This window comes from Anguilla rostrata, chromosome 19 (genome assembly GCF_018555375.3).
Source record: "Anguilla rostrata isolate EN2019 chromosome 19, ASM1855537v3, whole genome shotgun sequence".
NCBI classification, from domain to species: domain Eukaryota; kingdom Metazoa; phylum Chordata; class Actinopteri; order Anguilliformes; family Anguillidae; genus Anguilla; species Anguilla rostrata.
The window spans coordinates 4060946-4081371 of record NC_057951.1 but is presented as its reverse complement, the minus strand read 5'-3'; the positions used below and the strand labels follow the sequence as shown (position 1 = coordinate 4081371).

The 20426-nt window shown below is 49.8% G+C and overlaps 1 protein-coding gene across 1 annotated transcript in view; it reads left to right on the top strand.

Annotated features, from left to right (window-relative positions):
• The window catches only part of LOC135245536 (synaptotagmin-1-like), a 110326-nt gene extending 94994 nt beyond the window's left edge, over positions 1 to 15332 (top strand). Inside the window, exons 7-11 of the mRNA XM_064318643.1 lie at positions 1428 to 1595; positions 4697 to 4843; positions 7097 to 7214; positions 14412 to 14545; positions 15094 to 15332. Coding sequence (XP_064174713.1) covers positions 1428 to 1595; positions 4697 to 4843; positions 7097 to 7214; positions 14412 to 14545; positions 15094 to 15300 — 774 coding nt within the window. The 3' untranslated portion in view covers positions 15301 to 15332. The remainder of the gene's footprint in view (positions 1 to 1427; positions 1596 to 4696; positions 4844 to 7096; positions 7215 to 14411; positions 14546 to 15093) is intronic.
• Positions 15333 to 20426: the final 5094 nt, after the last annotated feature.

The window sequence follows — 20426 nt, the reverse complement described above, 5'->3', positions numbered from 1 at the left end:
TGTTTTGAGGTAACCTGCCCTTTCCGGGCCAGTAGAGCCAGGCAGTTCCAAGCCAAAGAGAGAGTCATTTTGTGCCAAAAATGCTTGTGGACCTTTCCCTGTATCGGCGTGTCAGTCTATGCCGTTGGCCTCTGTGATTTTGTACTGGCCTGTTAGTCTATACCATAGGATACCATGCTTCTGTACTAGCCTATTAGTCAATACTATAGTCATCTGTACTTCTGTACTAGCCTATTAGTCAATACTATAATCATCTGTACTTCTGTACTAGCCTGTTAGTCTGCATTATAGACCTCTGTGCATCTGCCCTAGCCTGTTAGTATATACCATAGGATTCCATGCTTCTGTACTAGCCTATTAGTCAATACTATAGTCATCTGTACTTCTGTACTAGCCTGTTAGTCTATACCATAGGATACCATGCTTCTGTACTAGCCTATTAGTCAATACTATAGTCATCTGTACTTCTGTACTAGCCTGTTAGTCTATACCATAGGATTCCATGCTTCTGTACTAGCCTATTAGTCAATACTATAGTCATCTGTACTTCTGTACTAGCCTGTTAGTGTATACCATAGAATTCCATGCTTCTGTACTAGCCTATTAGTCAATACTATAATCATCTGTACTTCTGTACTAGCCTATTAGTGTATACCATAGAATTCCATGCTTCTGTACTAGCCTATTAGTCAATACTATAATCATCTGTACTTCTGTACTAGCCTGTTAGTATATACCATAGAATTCACGCAGGCACGCAGTCTCACTGTCGGCTTCTGGTGTTTTCCTCCATATAAAGGCAGTGCCTCTTAATTTGGCCTTTATGGAGGTGTTCCCCTAAACTTCACATCTCTGTGACTGGTTTATTATAAAGATTTATTCGCACAGTTTGCTCCTTAATTTTTACTTTTCATGCATACTTTTAATTTGTATTTTTCTCCCCCCAAATCTTCAGCGCTTAGCCTCGTCAGCAGTTGCCGAACGATTAGCGATTGATTAACAGATGAAGTTGCGCGCAGAGACCCTTTTTTTTTTACGTTTTAACGAGCTTTCTGTTCGACAAAGCCGCGTTAAAGCCACCGCGCGCGTTTGCACTGCTTAAAACAGAAAGCCGTTTCTGCGCGTCCGGGAGCGGAAGACGAAGGGAAATAACTGAAAGCGCTCGAGAGGACGCCGCTTCGTTGTTGGCGGGAGACTTCTTCCGTCGAGTTAGCGTCGAAGCTTAGCCGCATCGAAACTGCGTCGCGGTGTATCGAAACGATCGCTCGCGCGACGGGTAAACCCTTGTTCCTTGAGCGAGGGGGCGACACATGGCCGGCCGCGATGGGGGGGAGGGTGTGTGCACCTCGGTGGTTTTTGGCACACCCGCTACCCTCGCACGGAGCTCAAACTTCCTTCCTCTCCGCCCCCCCCTCCCCCCCATCCAGCTCATGGTGGGGATCATCCAGGCGGCCGACCTCCCCGCCATGGACATGGGCGGCACCTCGGACCCCTACGTCAAGGTGTACCTGCTGCCCGACAAGAAGAAGAAGTTTGAGACCAAGGTCCACAGGAAGACCCTCAACCCCACCTTCAACGAGCAGTTCACCTTCAAGGTACGGCCGGCCTTGCCCTAACAGAAACGGAATATATTGCAAGTCAGTGCTAGTGTGATGAATATATTTCACAGCAGTGTATTACTTTGAAACATACATAATATTTGGGACACAGGTGTATTTGCACATGGTGAAACAGAAATGTATTAAAAAAGGCCTTTTAATGAAATTTAAAATGCCCTTTAAGTGCGTGTGCACTTTCACCACACTTTTGTCACATAATTGTTTTATTATAAATCAAATGCTGTGGAGTACAAATCAATAACGTTTGTCCCAAACATTATGGAGCTCACTGTATATATTGCAATACTGAAAGCAGCAATACATTTGTCTATATGACTTATTAACTCTTAACCGTTCAAACACCTTTAATAACATATTTAATTTCAGTGTATTGCAGGCTATTCCGTTTGTGTCGGGGCGCGTGGGTACGGTCGGGGTACGGATGTCGTTTATGTGCTTGGCAAACTCACGGTATCCAGAGCGACGTGCCCAGCATCCCATAAACACATTATCAGTCAGCACAGCTGAGCGCTTGTGGAAGCTGTTCAGGGCATCGCAGGTGCGGCGGCATCTCGTATTCGCACCTGCAAAAACATGGCTATCGGTCTCCCTGGCTGGCCACCGTGCCACAGCGCCGACCCCTTCCGTGTTTTTCTAGAAACTTCCGTGCGCGTCATTGCCGTGTCCTCTATTTCGTCCCCTTTGATTAAGTCGGATATATCTCCTCGAGGTGTGCTTTTTGATGAGTACATTAGCAGGCCATAAACCCAGCGATGCTGTGGGGGATCTCACAAGACCAGCTCTTTAAGACTGCATCTCCAGCTGCATCATTAAAAAAGCTTTTAACTGACTGCCTCTAAGAGGCCGTTTAAGCTGCTGATGTTTCAAAAGAGTGTGTGCATGCAGTGCGCATGTGTGTGCATGTGTGTGCATGTGTGTGCATGCTGTGTGCATGTGTGTGCATATGTGTGCATGCAGTGTGCATGTGTGTGCATATGTGTGCATGCAGTGTGCATGTGTGTGCATACGTGTGCATGCAGTGCACATATGGGGCGACATAGCTCAGGAGGTAAGACCGATTGTCTGGCAGTCGGAGGGTTGCCGGTTCAAACCCCGCCCTGGGCGTGTCGAAGTGTCCTTGAGCAAGACACCTAACCCCTAACTGCTCTGGCGAATGAGAGGCATCAATTGTAAAGCGCTTTGGATAAAAGCGCTATATAAATGCAGTCCATTTACCATTTGCTTGTGTGTGCTCGTTAGACTGACCGGTCAGCCGAACTACATGAAGCTAAGCGGATGATTCCCGTCAATAAAAGATTAACACTTTTTTTTAAAAATGGCTGCATCTTCCTGTTACGTTACAAATATCGTACAAGACCTGCGTTCCCAACCTCAGCTCTGCGACGTACTCCCTGTACGTCCCGTGCTTAAACCCGCACCAGCTGCCGATCGGTAGTCCCGCCGTGCTCTCGTACCCGTGCCATATGTGTGGGGAGAGACGCCTGCCAGCTCGGCCTACAGCGCGCTGGCACAGATCCTCTCGCCGCGTAGCGTTTCAGTCCGGAGAGCGCCAGACCTGTGAATCGGGCGCACGAGTGACATCATCATCATCGTAGTCCCGTTCCGAGAGCCCGCGTCATCCAAGTGAAATAACTAAGGCGCGTGAAAACCGGGCCGACCCTGGGCGACGTCCCGTCCGCTGACCAATCGAGCGGCTGCAAAACTAGCTTGAGCGAATCCTTGCGCGCACGGCTCTGCTCCAAGGGAGTGCTAAGCACGCTAAGCACTCCCTGCCACTGCCGTTTTTACATCTTTCGCGAATCAAAACCAAATCACCTGCCAGTCAAGGCCGCGTGATTCATGATTCATGATTCATGATTTGTGGTTCGTGGATTCATGATTCATGACTCGTGGATTCATGATTCATGATTCATGGATTCATGATTCATGATTCGTAGATTCATGATTCATGACTCGTGGATTCATGGTGCCATGAACCAGCCCTGGCCTGGCCCTGCGCTCATGAAGCATCTCTGAGTAGGATGGCTGATCTGAGATCAGTTTAGCCCTTGAGCTCATAGTGGATAAGTTAGGATACGGCTAGGGGGGGCCACCTGACCCCAGATCAGCACTTTAACTCCGAGGTACCTGGAGGACGGGCCCAGGTCTCCGACTGTCCTCTCCCTGTCAGCCTCCATCACTGACAGGCGTGAGCAGCTCAAACAGTAGTTCAGTTGCCAGCTAATATTTGCTGTTCATTTTGGGGAATAATTAAATGCGGGCCTCAGCTGTAATGAAAGTGGACGTGCATTCGGTTTGACTGAATCCTGCTTGTCCGACACTAGATAAAACGGGAAACAGATATAATGATTTGGGGGAAATCGCAACCTGGGTAGATCCTTCAGCCAGTCTGTGTGTTTCTCTGTTGTCTTGTGTCTAGTCTTTGTAAACGGTGCGATCCACCGTGATTTCTCTAAGCTGTTTACGTTGGAGCAAACCGAATCATACATATTTTATGAGGTAGATATTTTTGCCAGCTTGTTCCCCTGCTGTATCTTATTTGTGTACTTTTGCACAAAATTAAATTACTTTGCCCTTGTGGTAGAGCCCCGCTCCTGCTCTAAACTAAACATTTAGAGCGTGGTTAAAACCTGCAACACAACCCAGCCTTCCCCTTCAGGCCAGCGAGGTCAAAGCTAGTATAAGTGACTAGTCTAAACTAATGGCACACAACACTGCACTTTTCAGCAAGTGCACTGCTAGCCACAGCGCAAAGCGCTCTGTTCACCTGCACAGCTGATGAAACGACCGGGGGGGGTTAACGTTCGCTTGTGTCCATTCGCTGCTTGTTTTAGAGGAGATGATGTGCCTTCATACCGTGTCCGTCAGTTCATATTTGGTTAAGCGCAAAACCCCCTGACACGTTTTCAGCTCAACATGGCTGCCGGTGTCTGATGGGCAGAAGCCGATCTCTCGGTGTTGGCGATGGGGTTGCCAGGGGGGAGCGTGTGGGTTCCTCGCATGCGGATCTGCTGGTGTTGGGCAAAGGGTCGAAAGCCTAACGCTGGCACTGATCTCACCGCTAACGCTGCCACCAGGTGCCCTACACTGAGCTGGGCGGGAAGACCCTGGTGATGACGGTGTACGACTTCGACCGCTTCTCCAAGCACGACGCCATCGGGGATATCAAGGTGCCCATGAACAAGGTGGACTTCAGCCGACCGATGACCCAAGCCCAACAGACAGTACCCAACTAGACCTATGCCCAGCCTGTACCAGACCTATACCCTGCCTCTACCAGACCTATACCCAACCAGACCTATACCCAACCTCTACCAGACCTATACCCAACTAGACCTATGCCCAGCCTGTACCAGACCTATACCCTGCCTCTACCAGACCTATACCCAACCAGACCTATACCCAACCTCTACCAGACCTATACCTAACCAGACCTATACCCAACCTCTACCAGACCTACACCCAACCTGTACCAGACCTATACCCTACCTGCACCAGACCTATACCACCTCCCAACCTGTACCAACCGCCAGACCTAACCAAGACTACCCAGCCTCTACCAGACCTATACCCACCCTACCAGACCTATACCCAACCTGTACCAGACCTATACCCAACCTGTACCAGACCTATACCCAACCTGTACCAGACCTATACCCAGACTATAGCTGACCTATATCCAACCAGACCTACACCCAACCTGTACCAGACCTATACCCAACCTATAGCTGACCTATATCCAACCAGACCTACACCCAACCTGTACCAGTCCTATACCAGACCTATACCAGACCTACACCCAACCTGTACCAGACCTATACCCAACCTATACCAGACCTACACCCAACCTGTACCAGACCTATACCCAACCTATACCCAACCTATACCAGACCTATACCCAACCTATACCCAACCTATACCAGACCTATACCCAAATGATACCCAGTCTGTCAAAAACATATACCTAACCTATACTGACCTATAACTTCATAGCTCTCACTCTGGAATTTTGAAAGAGAATGGATTTTGATATGTGTTTTACAGATCTGCTCTGCTTATGGTATTTGGATATGCCTGAAAACTCCTGTGCGAAATAACATTTATTTGGACAAAATCTTATTCATATAAAAACAAAAGAAAAGACTTTAACATTCCTTTGCTGTCTTCTAAAGTACTAAGATGGAGTGACGCTACAGAAGGATTTCGGGCACAAACGTCGGTTTCTCCTGGCTTTTTGTATAAGGCCACCGCGCTTCACTTCCCGCCATTAATCAGAGCCTGAGCCGCCTGAGCGGTAATTCAATTCCCACGGGAAATGTCACGGCGCGCGGGACTTTGACACGGGTCGCCATGGAAACACCGCTCCCCCCCCGGGTCCCCGGCCAGCTGACGCAAAGGTTAATTAGAAAAGTCGGCGAGCGCGGCGCGGCCCCGGCTAAGGCCCGCTATCTTCGGCGCCCGCCGCGGTCGGCGGTCCGTCCGCGGGCTCGGGGGAAACCGTCCGTCTTATCCGCCGAATCCCGCGGACGGCGAAGGATCTCGTTTTCCCATAATCCTTTTTGATCCCGGTTAAAACGCGTCGCTCGGCGGCTCGCTTGACCTTTCCCTTGCCGATTCCCGAATGTCACGCGTTCGCTATCTACAGTGGGCTAATTAATTTTAAAATGGTTGCCATTGTTGCCATGTTGGAATGAAAAGGGAAAGATGCAATTTGTCCAGGGTATGATTATGTAATGGTATTTTATATGGTCATTTACATTTATACATTTTTTTTTTTTTTTGGATTGATTATAAATCCTTATTGAACTTTTAAAAACATATTTCTGAAATGAAACATAAGGAGTTGCAGGTCGCTGGGTGATTCAGCATTTGTGCTCGTGTTGAGAATATATTTCAAGAGCTCTTATGTATGAAAATATATTTACTCAGTGTACTTTTCATGGTAAACATGGTAATATATTGGGGTCCGCATAGTGTGGTTAAAAAACAGCAGAGGAAACACAGAGGTCAAGGGCTGAAATGGGGTTGGGGGGGGGGGGAGCAGGGGAGGGGCTCTAGGGTTCAGTACGGGCAGCCCAAATCCTCATTTGACTGTTTGTCCTGATCGCGGCAGATCGGAGTGCTCGTCTGAGGGAGGGGTCCGGGGAAATGAACCTCCCTTAAACGCTAAGCGGGCGGGACGGCCAGCGGATGATGAGGTCACCGTTTTGTTTTTGGCCCAGTGGCTGGTTTTAGGGGCGGGGTCCAGGTCCAGTCACTCCCGCTGCTGCCTGTCTCCCTGTTTTGTTCATGGCAGCCTCTCTGCCAAAAGCACGATCAAATAAAAGGTACTTGACCCGAAACACGGGGTGTTATTCATTGGGCAGCGCCGGCGACCTCCGATGCCAATCGCCGTCGGCTGAAGGAAAGGGGGCGGTCCCCTGTGGTCCCGCCCCCCCTACTTCCCCACTCGTGACCCCTCCCCTTCCGTCTCTCAGCAGGAGAAGCTGGGCGACATCTGCTTCTCCCTGCGCTACGTGCCCACCGCCGGCAAGCTGACCGTGGTCGTCCTGGAGGCCAAGAACCTGAAGAAGATGGACGTGGGCGGCCTATCAGGTGAGAGGTGGGGGGGGGGTATCCTACGTGTATCCGGCCAATCGGGTGGTGCGGGTGGCGGGACAGAGCTGGCGAACCCAAGATACACCACACACCCAGATCACAGATCAGAATTTAAAATATGAAAAAGAAATAGATGGATGAGAAAAAAAAACAGTCTCGCCCCCCCCCCCACACACCCACCCTCTCCCGAGTGGTTTCAGGACTGGAGCCTGCAGCCCCCTTGTCAAAGCTGCCCTTTGCCGGCCTTCAGAAAATAGAGCTGTAGTGGGGTGGGGGGGGGGGGGTGAGAGACAGGGAGGGAGATGGATGGGGAGGGGGGTTAATCTCGTCCCCCTCTCACACGGATCCTCATCAGTCAGAGAGCAGGAAGACTGAGTCCCGGAGGGGGGGGGGGATGATGTGATGGATGTGTCCCATGCTCCCATAATGCTCTGCCCCTCCCTCCCTGTGATCCCCACGCTGAACCCCATCTCCCTTGAAAAGCAGCCTCTTCAAATAATCACTTCGGCGCGATTCAAAGGAAGCGTTTCTCCCATCAGCCCTTGGACATTAACGGCGCTTCGTCCGTCCGTCTCCGCCCCAGCTTCTCGGACGATGCGTCGCCGCTCGACGTCATGTCCCCGGCGGAGCGCGCCTCCAGCCTGCCGCACTACTTCCAGCCTCAGCACTCGAGTCGGATTAATCCGCCGAGCCAGAGCAAGGTTTAGGTGTGAGGTGCGACTCTTTGGCCTGGGGTTTTAGTTGGCTTCTTCTTCGCAGCCAATCGCCAGCACACGTGTGTATTTGTACTGTTAGTCAGCATGAAGGAGAGATGTTCGATCCAGGCTTGTGTGAGTCCTAGACTGTGGAATGATGGAAAAACATAAATGTGTGTATGCGCACGCACACACACACACACACACACACACACACACATGCACACACGTATATACACACACACCACCACCCACCCACCCGTGCAAGTCTCCAGTGACGCAAATACAACTGCTTCCAAAATGACCCCTCGCTTGTAGAAAAAAAACAGAGCTCCCCCATTGGTTCATCGGTAACAATCAACAGGACAATGCCGATGGTGATTGGTGGGTACCTTCTGGGTCGGCTTCCAGGAACCCTGTGAGCATTGCTAGGAAGTGGCCAGAAAGCCTCCATCAATCACCGGCAACACTGTTCCATTGTCGGTACAAACGTCCGCTGTGATTGGTCGAATCCCTCTTTTTTTTTCTCTATGATTTAAGATGACATCACGACCATCATTTCTCTGATTTATTACGCCCAATCACGGGACGTGAAAGCGGTGGACTCCTGACACGTCTGAGGGGAAGGTGAGGTGGTACTGAAGCACCATTGCTGAATCTGTCTGCTGCAGTGTGAATTTCCTTTCAAAGGAAGAAGGTGAGGTTTTTCCCCCACGTCCAAGCTCGCTGTGGAAAAGGCCAGAACAAAACGTGAGCCAGCGATCCGCTACGACCGTTTTCTCCTCCGTAGAGGAAATGGAGAGGAAATGGAGAGGAACTGGAGAGGAAATGGAGAAGAACCGGAGAGGAACTGGAGAGGCCCCATTACCATCCCCCGCCACCCCCTGTGGACTCCAGACAACAACACGGGTGTTGTTTACCAAAACGGAACAAAATCCCGCCTTTTTTTTAACGTCGCGAGCCAAGAAAACGTCCGAGGCCCGTTCGCTTTTCCGCCCGCTCCTCCCTCTCTCTCTCTCTCTCTCTCCATTTCTCTCTCTCTCTCTCTCTCTCTCTCTCTCTCTCTCCCCGCGCCCGCGTCCTTCCGTCGGTCTCGCAGCTCCCCGCGACTGAGCCGCCACGCCGGCGAGCTCAGAAAGCAGACGGGCCGATGCATTTATAGGCGCCGCGGCGACGCGTAATAACAGTGATTACCGCTCGCCGCCGCCTTCGCGTTTCCCAGAGGAGGGGGCGGAGTCATCAGCGGAGCGCCGCGCCAGGGGATCCTTCCCCCTCTGGCGCTCGCCCGCGTTTTTGCGGACGTCTCAATTAGAAGGGGTGCAATTATTTAACGAGGGGCCCCGCGGCGAGACCGTTCTTCGGCGTGGGGCGTGGGACGTGGCGTCGACAAGACCGAAATTACGTCCGATAGCACGACGAGCATCCCCCACGCGCGGAAATCCGCCGAGCTCCTCGGCGCCTGCGGCTAAAAACGGCTGACAGGAAATGACACGCGCGCCCGCTCGTCTCGCCTCCAACGTCGGCCGGCGGGCGGGGAAAAAGAAGGCTACGCGCGTGAACACGACGCTTCGCGAAAAATCGCACCCTCGCCCGCCGTCCTGAAGCCCGGCTCTCGACAGCGAGACGTCCCGTTTCCCCCAATTTGCCGGTTAGAGGGGGCTGTAATTTCCTCTCGAGCGACGGCGCCCCCCCGGGGTAAAAAAATCACAAATCAAATTAATTTTCCGGCGTGTTCCGTAAGCCCCCGGCATCTCCCCTGAATACGCTTTAGCACTTAAGCTCTCCCTCAGAGACTCCAGGAGCCAGGAGCAGTCAGAATCTGCACGAAGCAGACAATAAAAAAAAAAAACTGTGTATTTTGTGACACCGTTAAACGGGGGATTCAGAGATATAATATACAAACAAAGTTTAACTGCGCGTTTTGGTAGCCATTTTAAAAGCCTTCAACAGCGGGAGTGTTTTCAACACAAGGCCAATCAGCACAGTTTTCTGGCACTGATTTAAACACCTTGAATAGGTGAGGTCATTTTCGGTACTAAGCTCAGAAGCCAGTGTTTGGTACTGTAATAGTAAAAAGCCTTCTGTATCAGAAATCGCTTTTGACGCGTTTGGTGCGTCTGAAATTAAATGAGCTGTATGCTGGACTGCGATCTAACAAGCGATCTGCCCATTTAAAGAAAAAAGAAAGATGTCTGCACCAAACCCTCGTGCCCTGCAGCCACCGTGGCAGTGACCGCCCCCCTTCCCCAAACCATCCCCCCCCCCCAAGATAAGTCCAAATTAGCAATTTTTGGAAGTAAGAGCAACGGAAGCAATGAAAATGACCCTTGGAACCTTCAGTTAAGCCCAGCGAAGGATCAGTGCAAGTTTTTTGTTTGCGTAACACAACATCAGGAGTTGGCGATTTGGGTTCGATCGAAGGCGTCACGGACGCTGAGAAACACAGAGAGTCCTCACACAACACGCGGTACCCCTCTGGAGCAAATTCACAGCTTCGGCAAGATAATGACCCCCTCAGCACGCCGATGGTGCTCTCAGACCAACGACCCGGCCGCCCCAGAGTCCCAGACCTCAGCGAACCTCATCGCCGACTGTGCGTTGGGATCGCTCGCTTCGAGAGAAACTGAAAAATGCGATCGACTTCCGAGACTGAACTACGGAGGTGTTTACAAGAAGCGTGGAAAAAACATCCCCGCAGATTTCTTTGAGAAACTCAAAAGCAAGTCTCCCCGAAAAGAATGGAAGCCGGAAGGAAAGGCAAAGCAAATTTGTGGAGGTTTTTGTGCAATTTTTTTTGTTCAATACGTTTGCCGGGTTTGAAAAAGAAATAACTTGCACTTAATGGCTGTTCTTGCCGGAAAGTAAAAGAAAGAAAGGACGGTCTCTGACGTTTGCACAGCACTGTATGTGCAGTCAAATGAATTCCTCCGCATTTTATGGTGGTTTTACGCTTTCTCTCCAGCTACAGAGGGACCAGAAAGAGACCTTTCCCCTCAACTTGACTGAACAAAAAAATACATTCACCACAATGCCTGTGCTGGAGTATTACAGCAAATAGCAGCCAGCGGCCAATGCATGGGAGGTTGTTGAAATAGCTGATGTCATTATTGTCAAAGGCAGCCCTAAATCTGCCTTCGTTGCAAGAGGAAGACTCCACGTACCGTACAGTCTGCCGGACACATCCGTTTCTCCAGTGTTAGACTGTCCTACAGCACTTCTTACACTTTACAGCCTGGTGATCCTCCAGCAACTGACCCAGGATCAGTGTAGCCCAGCACCCCTGCTGGTTGTGATAGGGTAGGAACAACCAGCTGACACTGATCAATGGAAAGGTTCTTGGGCACAATATAGGCAAACTCACTGACCTTTGTGTGTGTGCACCTGTACGTGTGCTTGTGCGCGGGTGTGTGTGTGTGTGCTCGTGTGTGAGTGTACGAGTGTGTGCTCATGTGCTCGTGTGTGTGTGCGCTCGTGCATTTGTGTGTGCTCGTGTGAGAGTGTGTGTGTGTGCGTGCTTGTGTGTCTGTGTGTGTGTGATGGATGTTTGCATGCTGGGACAGAGACTTACTGCAGAAATAAAGCTTTGAGTTTCCTCCTCTCGCGTACTGGGCAGCTCTGCATCCAGAGCTCTGCTCTCTGTGACGTAAAACACCTTCAAACACGTTTTATTAAGGTTCGGTAATGAGTACGTAAGAGAACAAGAGGTGTAACTCTTCAAAGTAAATTAAAACATATATAGCCATGCCTCAGCTTTTATATCTGTCTGTTTATTGTGTAAATACAACAAGGAACTCTTTGGCTGCATGCACCTGCGGGGTCGATGCGTGACAGCAGGTGGCGCTGTAATTCCACCGCAATGAAGCATGCGTGTCCTCAGTGCATAGAGGTGCATTGGAACACCGGTATTAGCAAAGAAGTCAAAAGGTTTCAGTGTGTGTTATGTCAGATGTAATGTGAGAAAATGTGCATCGAGATCTTTGGACAAAGAAAAGTCTGATAACGTATGCAGAAACACTGAAGGGTGAAACCATGGTGATTATAAACGGCCTTGACTGAGCTGGTTCTGTGGCTGTCGGCTCGATTACCTGTCATTCGCGGTGAGATGAAGATTGTAACAGGCCACCGAGATGCATGGCCAACGTTCATTTGCAGCAGAAAGTTATGCGTGGCAGGAAACAAACAAACGCTCTTTTTATTTTACACCGAACACACCCTCCTCAGGGGAGCCATAGTCATTGTCCTAAACGTGTTGCTCCGGCATTTTCCAAATTATTATGAGGAGTAGGTAGTAGGAAGTTTTTATTTATTTATTTTTAATTCTGAGTCAGTGTTCTAGAACTCCATTTCATTCAATTACCAGCAGCGATTGTGACATCAGCATTAGAATGTTCAGTTAAAGTCAGTGTTCTAGAACTCCATTGCATTCAATTACCAGCAGCGATTGTGACATCAGCATTAGAATGTTCAGATAAGAACATTCCGATCGCATGTCTGTGGTCTCACACCTCAAAGGGTTAAGGAAGAGATTCTTGTGTAAGTCGTGTAAAGCTGAGGGACGGTCCAGCTGGGAAAGGGCCCGGTTTTTACACAACATTCCCGCATTCCCCGCCGGTCCCCCCCCCCCCCCCATGCCTCGTAAGTGCGGCAGGCTCCTAATACGGTCAGAAAGCGGGACCTCGGGTGCGAGAATGCGAGGCGGACGCTCCAACCCGCACGCGGAGATTAACGAGGGAGGAAAAAAAAAAGGTATTCGGAACACTGGGAATGCAAGGAAATGCCTGGGATTTTTCGGCCTGATCCCCCCCCCCCGGTCCCAGCCAATCAGAGGCCTGATAGGACCGACAGAGGGCGGGGCTGCTTCATCTCTCCTCTACTCTCAGACAGTATAATTTGATGGGGGGTGGGGGGGGGTTGCAGGCAGGAAACTGAAGGATATTTCTCAGTAAACCAATCAGGAGATTTGACTCACTTTTATATTTTACTGTTCCAAGGCCCCTGAGGTGGTTGCAGCTTACCTAAACAGTACGGGGGACTCTGACACCCTTTCTGCAAGGTCTCCGAGCTGAAATCGTGTCAGCTGTCCGGCTACGTAAAGAGACGCGCGAAACGTAACGTTTCAAGGAGACTGACTGCTCCACGAAGTGCGGCCCGCAAAACGTTGGGTTTTTCAGTCACGAAGCAATCAACCGCCAAGCCCCGGGGGGGGGTGGAGGTTACGTCTGCCTGTCTGTCATTTCCCCTTGAAATTTGGGGCCGATCCACCCCCCCGCCCCCCCCCGGCAGCTGCTTGCACGCCAGTCGAGACGGGGAGCCTTATCTGCAGCTCTCCCTTCTCCAAGACCGGCTGCTCTTCCCCCAGCAGAACCGCCCCCAGGAGCCACGGGCCCTTTCATCCTAACGCACGCGCGCCCCGAATTAAAATGCTACGCCAGCCTGCTCTCCCTTTTGATCTCGCCTCGGAAACGAACGGCTCTGTCTGTAACCCTGGATACGCACCCCCGTTGCCCCCGCGCCCTCTCGCTCAACCTCTCGCTGGCTCTCATCGGAGCCAGAACGGCCGTCCGCTCTCATCAGAGCCACAATGGCCGTCCGCTCTCATCGGAGCCAAAACGGCCGTCCGCTCTCATCGGAGCCACAATGGCCGTCCGCTCTCATCAGAGCCACGATGGCCGTCCGCTCTCATCAGAGCCACAATGGCCGTCCGCTCTCATCGGAGCCAGAACGGCCGTCCGCTCTCATCAGAGCCGCAATGGCCGTCCGCTCTCATCAGAGCCACGATGGCCGTCCGCTCTCATCGGAGCCAAAACGGCCGTCCGCTCTCATCGGAGCCACAATGGCCGTCCGCTCTCATCAGAGCCACGATGGCCGTCCGCTCTCATCAGAGCCACAATGGCCGTCCGCTCTCATCGGAGCCAGAACGGCCGTCCGCTCTCATCAGAGCCGCAATGGCCGTCCGCTCTCATCAGAGCCACGATGGCCGTCCGCTCTCATCAGAGCCACAATGGCCGTCCGCTCTCATCAGAGCCACAATGGCCGTCCGCTCTCATCGGAGCCACAATGGCCGTCCGCTCTCATCGGAGCCACGATGGCCGTCCGCTCTCATCAGAGCCACGATGGCCGTCCGCTCTCATCGGAGCCACGATGGCCGTCCACTCTCATCAGAGCCACGATGGCCGTCCGCTCTCATCAGAGCCAAAATGGCCGTCCGCTCTCATCGGAGCCACAATGGCCGTCCGCTCTCATCAGAGCCAAAATGGCCGTCCGCTCTCATCAGAGCCAAAATGGCCGTCCGCTCTCATCAGAGCCACGATGGCCGTCCGCTCTAATCGGAGCCAGAATGGCCGTCCGCTCTCATCAGAGCCACAATGGCCGTCCACATTTTTGACCAGCGGACCCCGGCCTAAATGCTGCAGAGCCACCCCACCCCCCCCCCCCCCCCCGACCGCCCGTCAGAACGCGTGGGACAGTCTCTGAACGCGCTCCGCTCTTAACTCCGCAGATCCTTACGTCAAAATCCACCTGATGCAGAACGGCAAGAGGCTGAAGAAGAAGAAGACGACAATCAAGAAGAACACCCTCAACCCGTACTACAACGAGTCCTTCAGCTTCGAGGTGCCCTTCGAACAAATCCAGGTGAGCCCGCCGCCGCCCCGTCCTGACCACCCTTCCCTTTTATTACCATCTTCTCATCTGAATTGTCTTCACATGCACGTCACATACAGGTTAACTTGTATTTAAACACCATTATACAACGAACGGTACTAGCCTAGCACTTTCCGTGATGTGGCACGATGTCTGCAGGCATAAAAATGGAACGTAAAATGGAAGAACTCATGCAGTGCCACTTGAGTCACTTCGTAGGGTGGTGTTGGGCCACCGTTTTGATGAAAGCAGCTGGTCCCGCCCCTGGTTGAAACTTGTGGCCGCCTGATTGGCTGTTCCTCTCCAGTCCGCATTTCCAAAGCTCAGATACAGCGGTGTTCTAGGACTCCATTGCTTTCGGTTGCCAGTAGCGATTGTGACATCAGCGTTAGAATGTTCAGTTTAAGAACATTCTAATCACACATTTGCGACCTCAAAGGGTTAAAGGCTTGGCCGATCCTCCCCGGTCACATGACGAGAGGGGTGTCCCTCACTTGACCTCTCACCCCAACACCCCCCCCCCCCCCATCCCTCCGCAGAAGGTGCAGGTGGTGGTGACCGTCCTGGACTACGACAAGATCGGCAAGAACGACGCCATCGGCAAGGTGTTCGTGGGGCTCAACAGCTCGGGCACGGAGATCCGCCATTGGTCCGACATGCTGGCCAATCCCCGGAGGCCCGTCGCCCAGTGGCACGTGCTCAAGCCCGAGGAGGAGGTCGACGCCCAGCTCAGCACCAAGAAATGAGGGAAGGACTCCCCCCCCCTCCCGCCCCCCCCTCAGTGATTCACAGCTCAACTCACTCACCCACTGCCATTCAGCCCCGCCCCCCCCCCCCACATTACAAAAAAGAATAGTACATTCCAACCCACACCCGCCCTTTCCAGATACTTTAACGGTCCAGGTGTGGAGGCCCCCTTCATTTCCTTGACCCCCCCCCCCAAAAAAACCCCCTTCTTTTAAGCAATATGATCTGTGTAGATAGCGCATGGTTGAAACGATTTATGGTATTACACAGTTGTATATATCAGTATGCGGACTAAATGATTTCTAGTTTACGTGTTCGTACGTCGTCTACCGTTTTCCTAATCCGTGCGTATCTCGGTGTTTTTTAATAAGACGTTCTGTTTTACATCGCTGTAAAACGGAGCTACGGGGGAAAAAGCCAATCGTATTACCCCCGTTGCGGGAAGTCAAAATTCTACCTTTCGCTGCTTTCCGGAAAGACAAACAAACAAACAAAAAAAAAGATAATTTTGAACCCGCAAGACCACGGAGGCGCGGTCTCGTCCTCAAAGGATGACGTCAGCACGCTTACCCTCTGAGCCGCTGACCAATCAGAGGCGAGAAACGGAGGGGGGGTAAAAGAACCAGGCCATCGACCGGCGTGGGTTCCACGGAAAAATTAGCTGCCGAATACAACACAAGCACACGATTAAAATGACTTTTTATACTGTTTTTTTTATTTAATTTAATTTTTTTTTAATCAAGGACCTACGAAATTAAGCTTTGATAGTCGTGTTCCAAAAAATATACGAGTCTAAAGATCTAAAATCCATGCAAGCCGTTTGGGTGCTGTGTGTGAGTAGGTCCCGGGTTTTTAAGGTCGTCCGTTCCTTAAATGGTCTTTTGTTTTTGTTTTTTAACTGCCGGTCCTTCTGGGCCTCGCCCGCCTCTGGCCCTCTGAACCGAGCTGCCCTCGGCGTCCCTCCAGCTCGATTAAAACCGCATTTCTAACGTCCTGCCAGTCGCCTTATCGTCGGGTGCACCGTTTAGGGTTTATGGTTTATAAGCCCTTCCCCCCACTCAAAATGGCGGGGGGGAAGGGAGTTTTGCCTTTTGAGATTAATATTTTTTAGAGATTCAGAGTATTTTTTTTTTGTAACTGCATGATTTTTATGTTTAATTTTCTTCTTTTTTTTTTTTACAATCTTTGATAAACGTTTTGAGCGTTCCGCCTTCCCTGGGGACCTTCATATATAGTCCCTTTTGCCTTTAGCCAATCAGAATAGAGAGAAAGGTACACCAAGAGAAAGGTGCACTGGCAAAAAAACCGCACAGTGAGCCTGTATATTTAACAGCATAGATTTAGGACAGGATGGTGTACTTCTCACTAAAAAGCTGAAAGGAGTTGAATCACTGCCATTTCCAGCGAGGTCACAGACCCCGTGGAGATCTTTAAGTCATTCCCTCGCTGTTCAGGTAGCACTTAGCATTTTTCCTTGCCTGGGAACAAAATCCTCAGTCATAATGGCGCCCCCAAACAACTTAGGGTGTTTGGTGAAGGCCTCAAATGGTGGTGGAGGGTGGGGGGAGGGGACATAGCCAGCCATGTTTTACTGCCAGTCCCCATTTTCCCTGTGGCTGCTGATCTGTGCCGTTGGTCCCTGCTGGCTACAGGCGCCGAGCTAAGAGGCTCGAGTCCCGACTGCGTTGAGCGTGCATTCAGCGCGCTGGGCTCGGTGAAGGGGGAGGAGCGTTCTCATAACGGGAGACGCCATCTTTGGAGATCAAATGCGCGAGAACAAGAGTGGGCCCAGTCTACGGCAGCTGGCTCCTTTCGGTTATCTTTGTCCTGTCGCCTATTTCCCACCGAGGAAACACACGCGTGCGTGCGCGCGCACACACACGCACAGATAGAGAGAGAGAAACCGTGCGTGTTAATGGTCTGCAAAGGTTAGACATTAATCCATGCGTCCTTTACTACGGGTTAACAAGAGGGTTAAGCTACATGTTTTGGTCAATTAAGGGGGAAATAAACTTCTTGTGTGAACTAGAAGTTAGCTTCAGGGGGAGTTTATAAGTGTTATAAATGTTATTATGTAGTTAATAGTGCTATTATAAAGCTATTCGTCATTTCATAAAGTCTATAAGGACAGCTATGTGTATCACTGTGACTGCCGTCCGTGCGTAGAGAGATGTAGGTTTTCCTGTAGATAGCGACCAGTCAGGTCTGTTGTGATTTCCGTGTCCGTCAAAAACACTGCCATACCTTTCTGCCGCGGAGCGGAAAGCCTGCGGTTCCGACAGCGCGGACCGACGAGGAGCCGCGGGACCGCGCGCAGGAAAGCCAGGCTCGCTCGCTCGCAAGCGGGTCGACTCACACAGCATTTTTGTCGAGCACCGTGCAATATTGTATGTTCGTCTCGTAACGTCGCGCGGGCGGCGTCGGCCGAAAAAAAAAGACGTCCCCGTTATATTTGGACAGATTCCTTTCCGAGCAAAAGGTTAGGGCGCAGCACGCGCAGGTTCTGTGGAGGGTAGAGCTAAAGGCTTTCGCCATCTGTTAGCCCTTCTGTTTGGTTTATTTACGTATTTATTTTACGAACCTTGCACACAGGTCCAACATCGGAACTTCAGGAAATGGATTTGGAAAAAACCAAATTATTAGGCACGTCCCTTTATTTTTATATTCGTCCAGCTTTGTAATTATTTATTATTACAGTGGAGATTAATGACTAACTTGATTAGGAAACATACTGATACTATGAAGTTATTACTGATATTTATTATAACAAGTTATTTATAGACATGTTGTCCTACTGTCGCTATTAATATAACTAATTATGTAATCTTTGACTGTGTTATTATTTTAAGGCTCTTTTGCCAGTCCTTTTGTATTGAGTTACTGTGGACCTGAATGTGATGTTTCCTTTACTGTGGGACCAGATATATTTGGTGATTTTTTTAACTGTTGCAATAACTGTGTTATTTTCAAACCTAACTTTTTAAAAATTCCAAGTTGTATGGATTCAGTCCAGAATCTAATGTCGAACTGTTAGACTGCACATCAGGCAACATGAAAGTGTATTTTGTCCTGGGACTTGAAGTTCTGTTTTTATTTAGTAGACGCAGATTTATCTGAAAATTCCTGAGCAAAACAAAAAGACTGGTTCTTCATAAGAGGTACACAACTCCATCAAAAGCACGACATGTACATTCATAAATATTTATATCAATAACAGCCAATCACACACGTGCTACATCGGTGGTGACATCACGCTACATTTGCTGTTCTTGACATAAGCATTTACAAATGTTTATGAAGCACTTATGAAGCTTGGATGGAGCTTTATAGCTGTTTTGAAGGACCATTGATGGAATGAGTTACCCAGACAAAAAAAAAAGAGGGAAAAACAATGATTAAACAGAAGTAGCATAATTGTGGGATGAACTCCAGGGCATAAATACCTTTTTAAATATTTGGAAGTGATATGGGGGAGTGTGTCAGGTCAGGAATTTTGCACGAGCACATTGCAAGGTGTGTAAAGTTTAACGTATTAAAAGCCATCAACCTGCAATGCTACGTGACGCCACTTTTAAGCGTCTCCAGAAAAAAAACGAGGTCGCGAGCAGCCGTACAACATCCTTTTCGAGAAAATCACAAATTTTCTGTGAGGCCAAGGACACTCACACCTCAATGACAACAAAAAAAAGAAAAGAAAAAAGCCACACTTACCTTTCAGAAGAAGCTGTGTAAAGTATTAGAATCTGATGCTGTAGGACCATCCTAGTTGCCTTTGTGTAAACCAACTGCCTGCTAGAGTATTTTTTGTGCGTGGAAAATTTTTCTCTGTGACCCTGTAGAGATGTTGGAGGTGCTTTCTGCTGCCATATTGCTCGCGCTGACCGCGGGCCAACGGTTATATTGCTGTGTATACCTTCATTTTTGACGAGGTGTTTTAACGATTCCGTTTCACTTTTGTGTAGTGATTCACTCTGTGGAGTTTTATGATCGTTGTTATATGAGTTCACATACACGTACATTCAATAAAAAAAAGGTTTTATTTCCTGTTGATACAGAACATTTCTGTTTTGCCTCTTATTTGTACATTCTGTGCTCTGTCCTTCATATGTTGATGTGTGTGTGTGTGTCAGCTTGGGAGTGAATGAGTGAGAGTGTGTGTGCGTGTGTATGTGTGTTTGCTCGCGAGTGTGTGAACAAAGGGCTTTTTTGTCAATATAACTCATTGTTTTTCGTCTGCTCTAAATGACACTTCTTTCTGGAGTATCCAGCGGCTCGCAGATATAAGTGCTCGTGAAATATTGCCACTATTCATTTCCATCAGCAAAAGATCGTTTTCAGCGAGAGAGACAGCGTGTGACATTCAAGGACGGGAGGGAAATAATGTGTACGAGCGCGAGAGGCGGTTGTCCCATGTCGTACAAATGGAAAACTCTAGAGCTCTGCCTCTTCCCCATCGAATGGTAAGCACTTAGAATTCTTATCCTTCATGTTGAAATGATAGATTTGTGTGCTGTGGCACAATTCACCGTCTTCCTGTTAGATTGGATGAGACTCTGTTGCCGTTGGTTCCTCTGGTTCATTAGTCTTCAGCAGGAAGTCCCGGGTTGTTCTCCTTGCCATCAGAACATTTTGTGCACACTGTCAGAACGTATCAGTCCAATTTTGGCTGCCTTACTTTACAGATGTATTTATGAAACTGTAACGGGACGATGTATTTATGGGTGGTGATTCACCTCCAAAGCTGGCTGCAGAGCCGTATGCGTAAATATGCAGACCGATATCTCGTACTGCTACGGCTGCCTGCAGTGTGGATGCTCAAGTTTGACCCCGGAATCCAAATCCGGCCCTGGTTTTCTTTTCACAGAGTATTGTAAACACATATGTTTTGCCACAATATCCTTGTCTTAATATTAGGAACATACATTTTGTGTTTTACAGTTTTAAAAATAAAACAGCACTTGTTAAGAGTTTTTGTGTTTAAAGTTATGAGCACAACGACTCCCGTCCTTCTCTTGTCTCGCCTTTGCCTTACAGGGAGAGCACCTGCTCTGGATCTGTCGGGGACATTGGGGCAGATGAAATGCCATACAACAACATACAACGTGACAGTTGATTATCTTCCTTG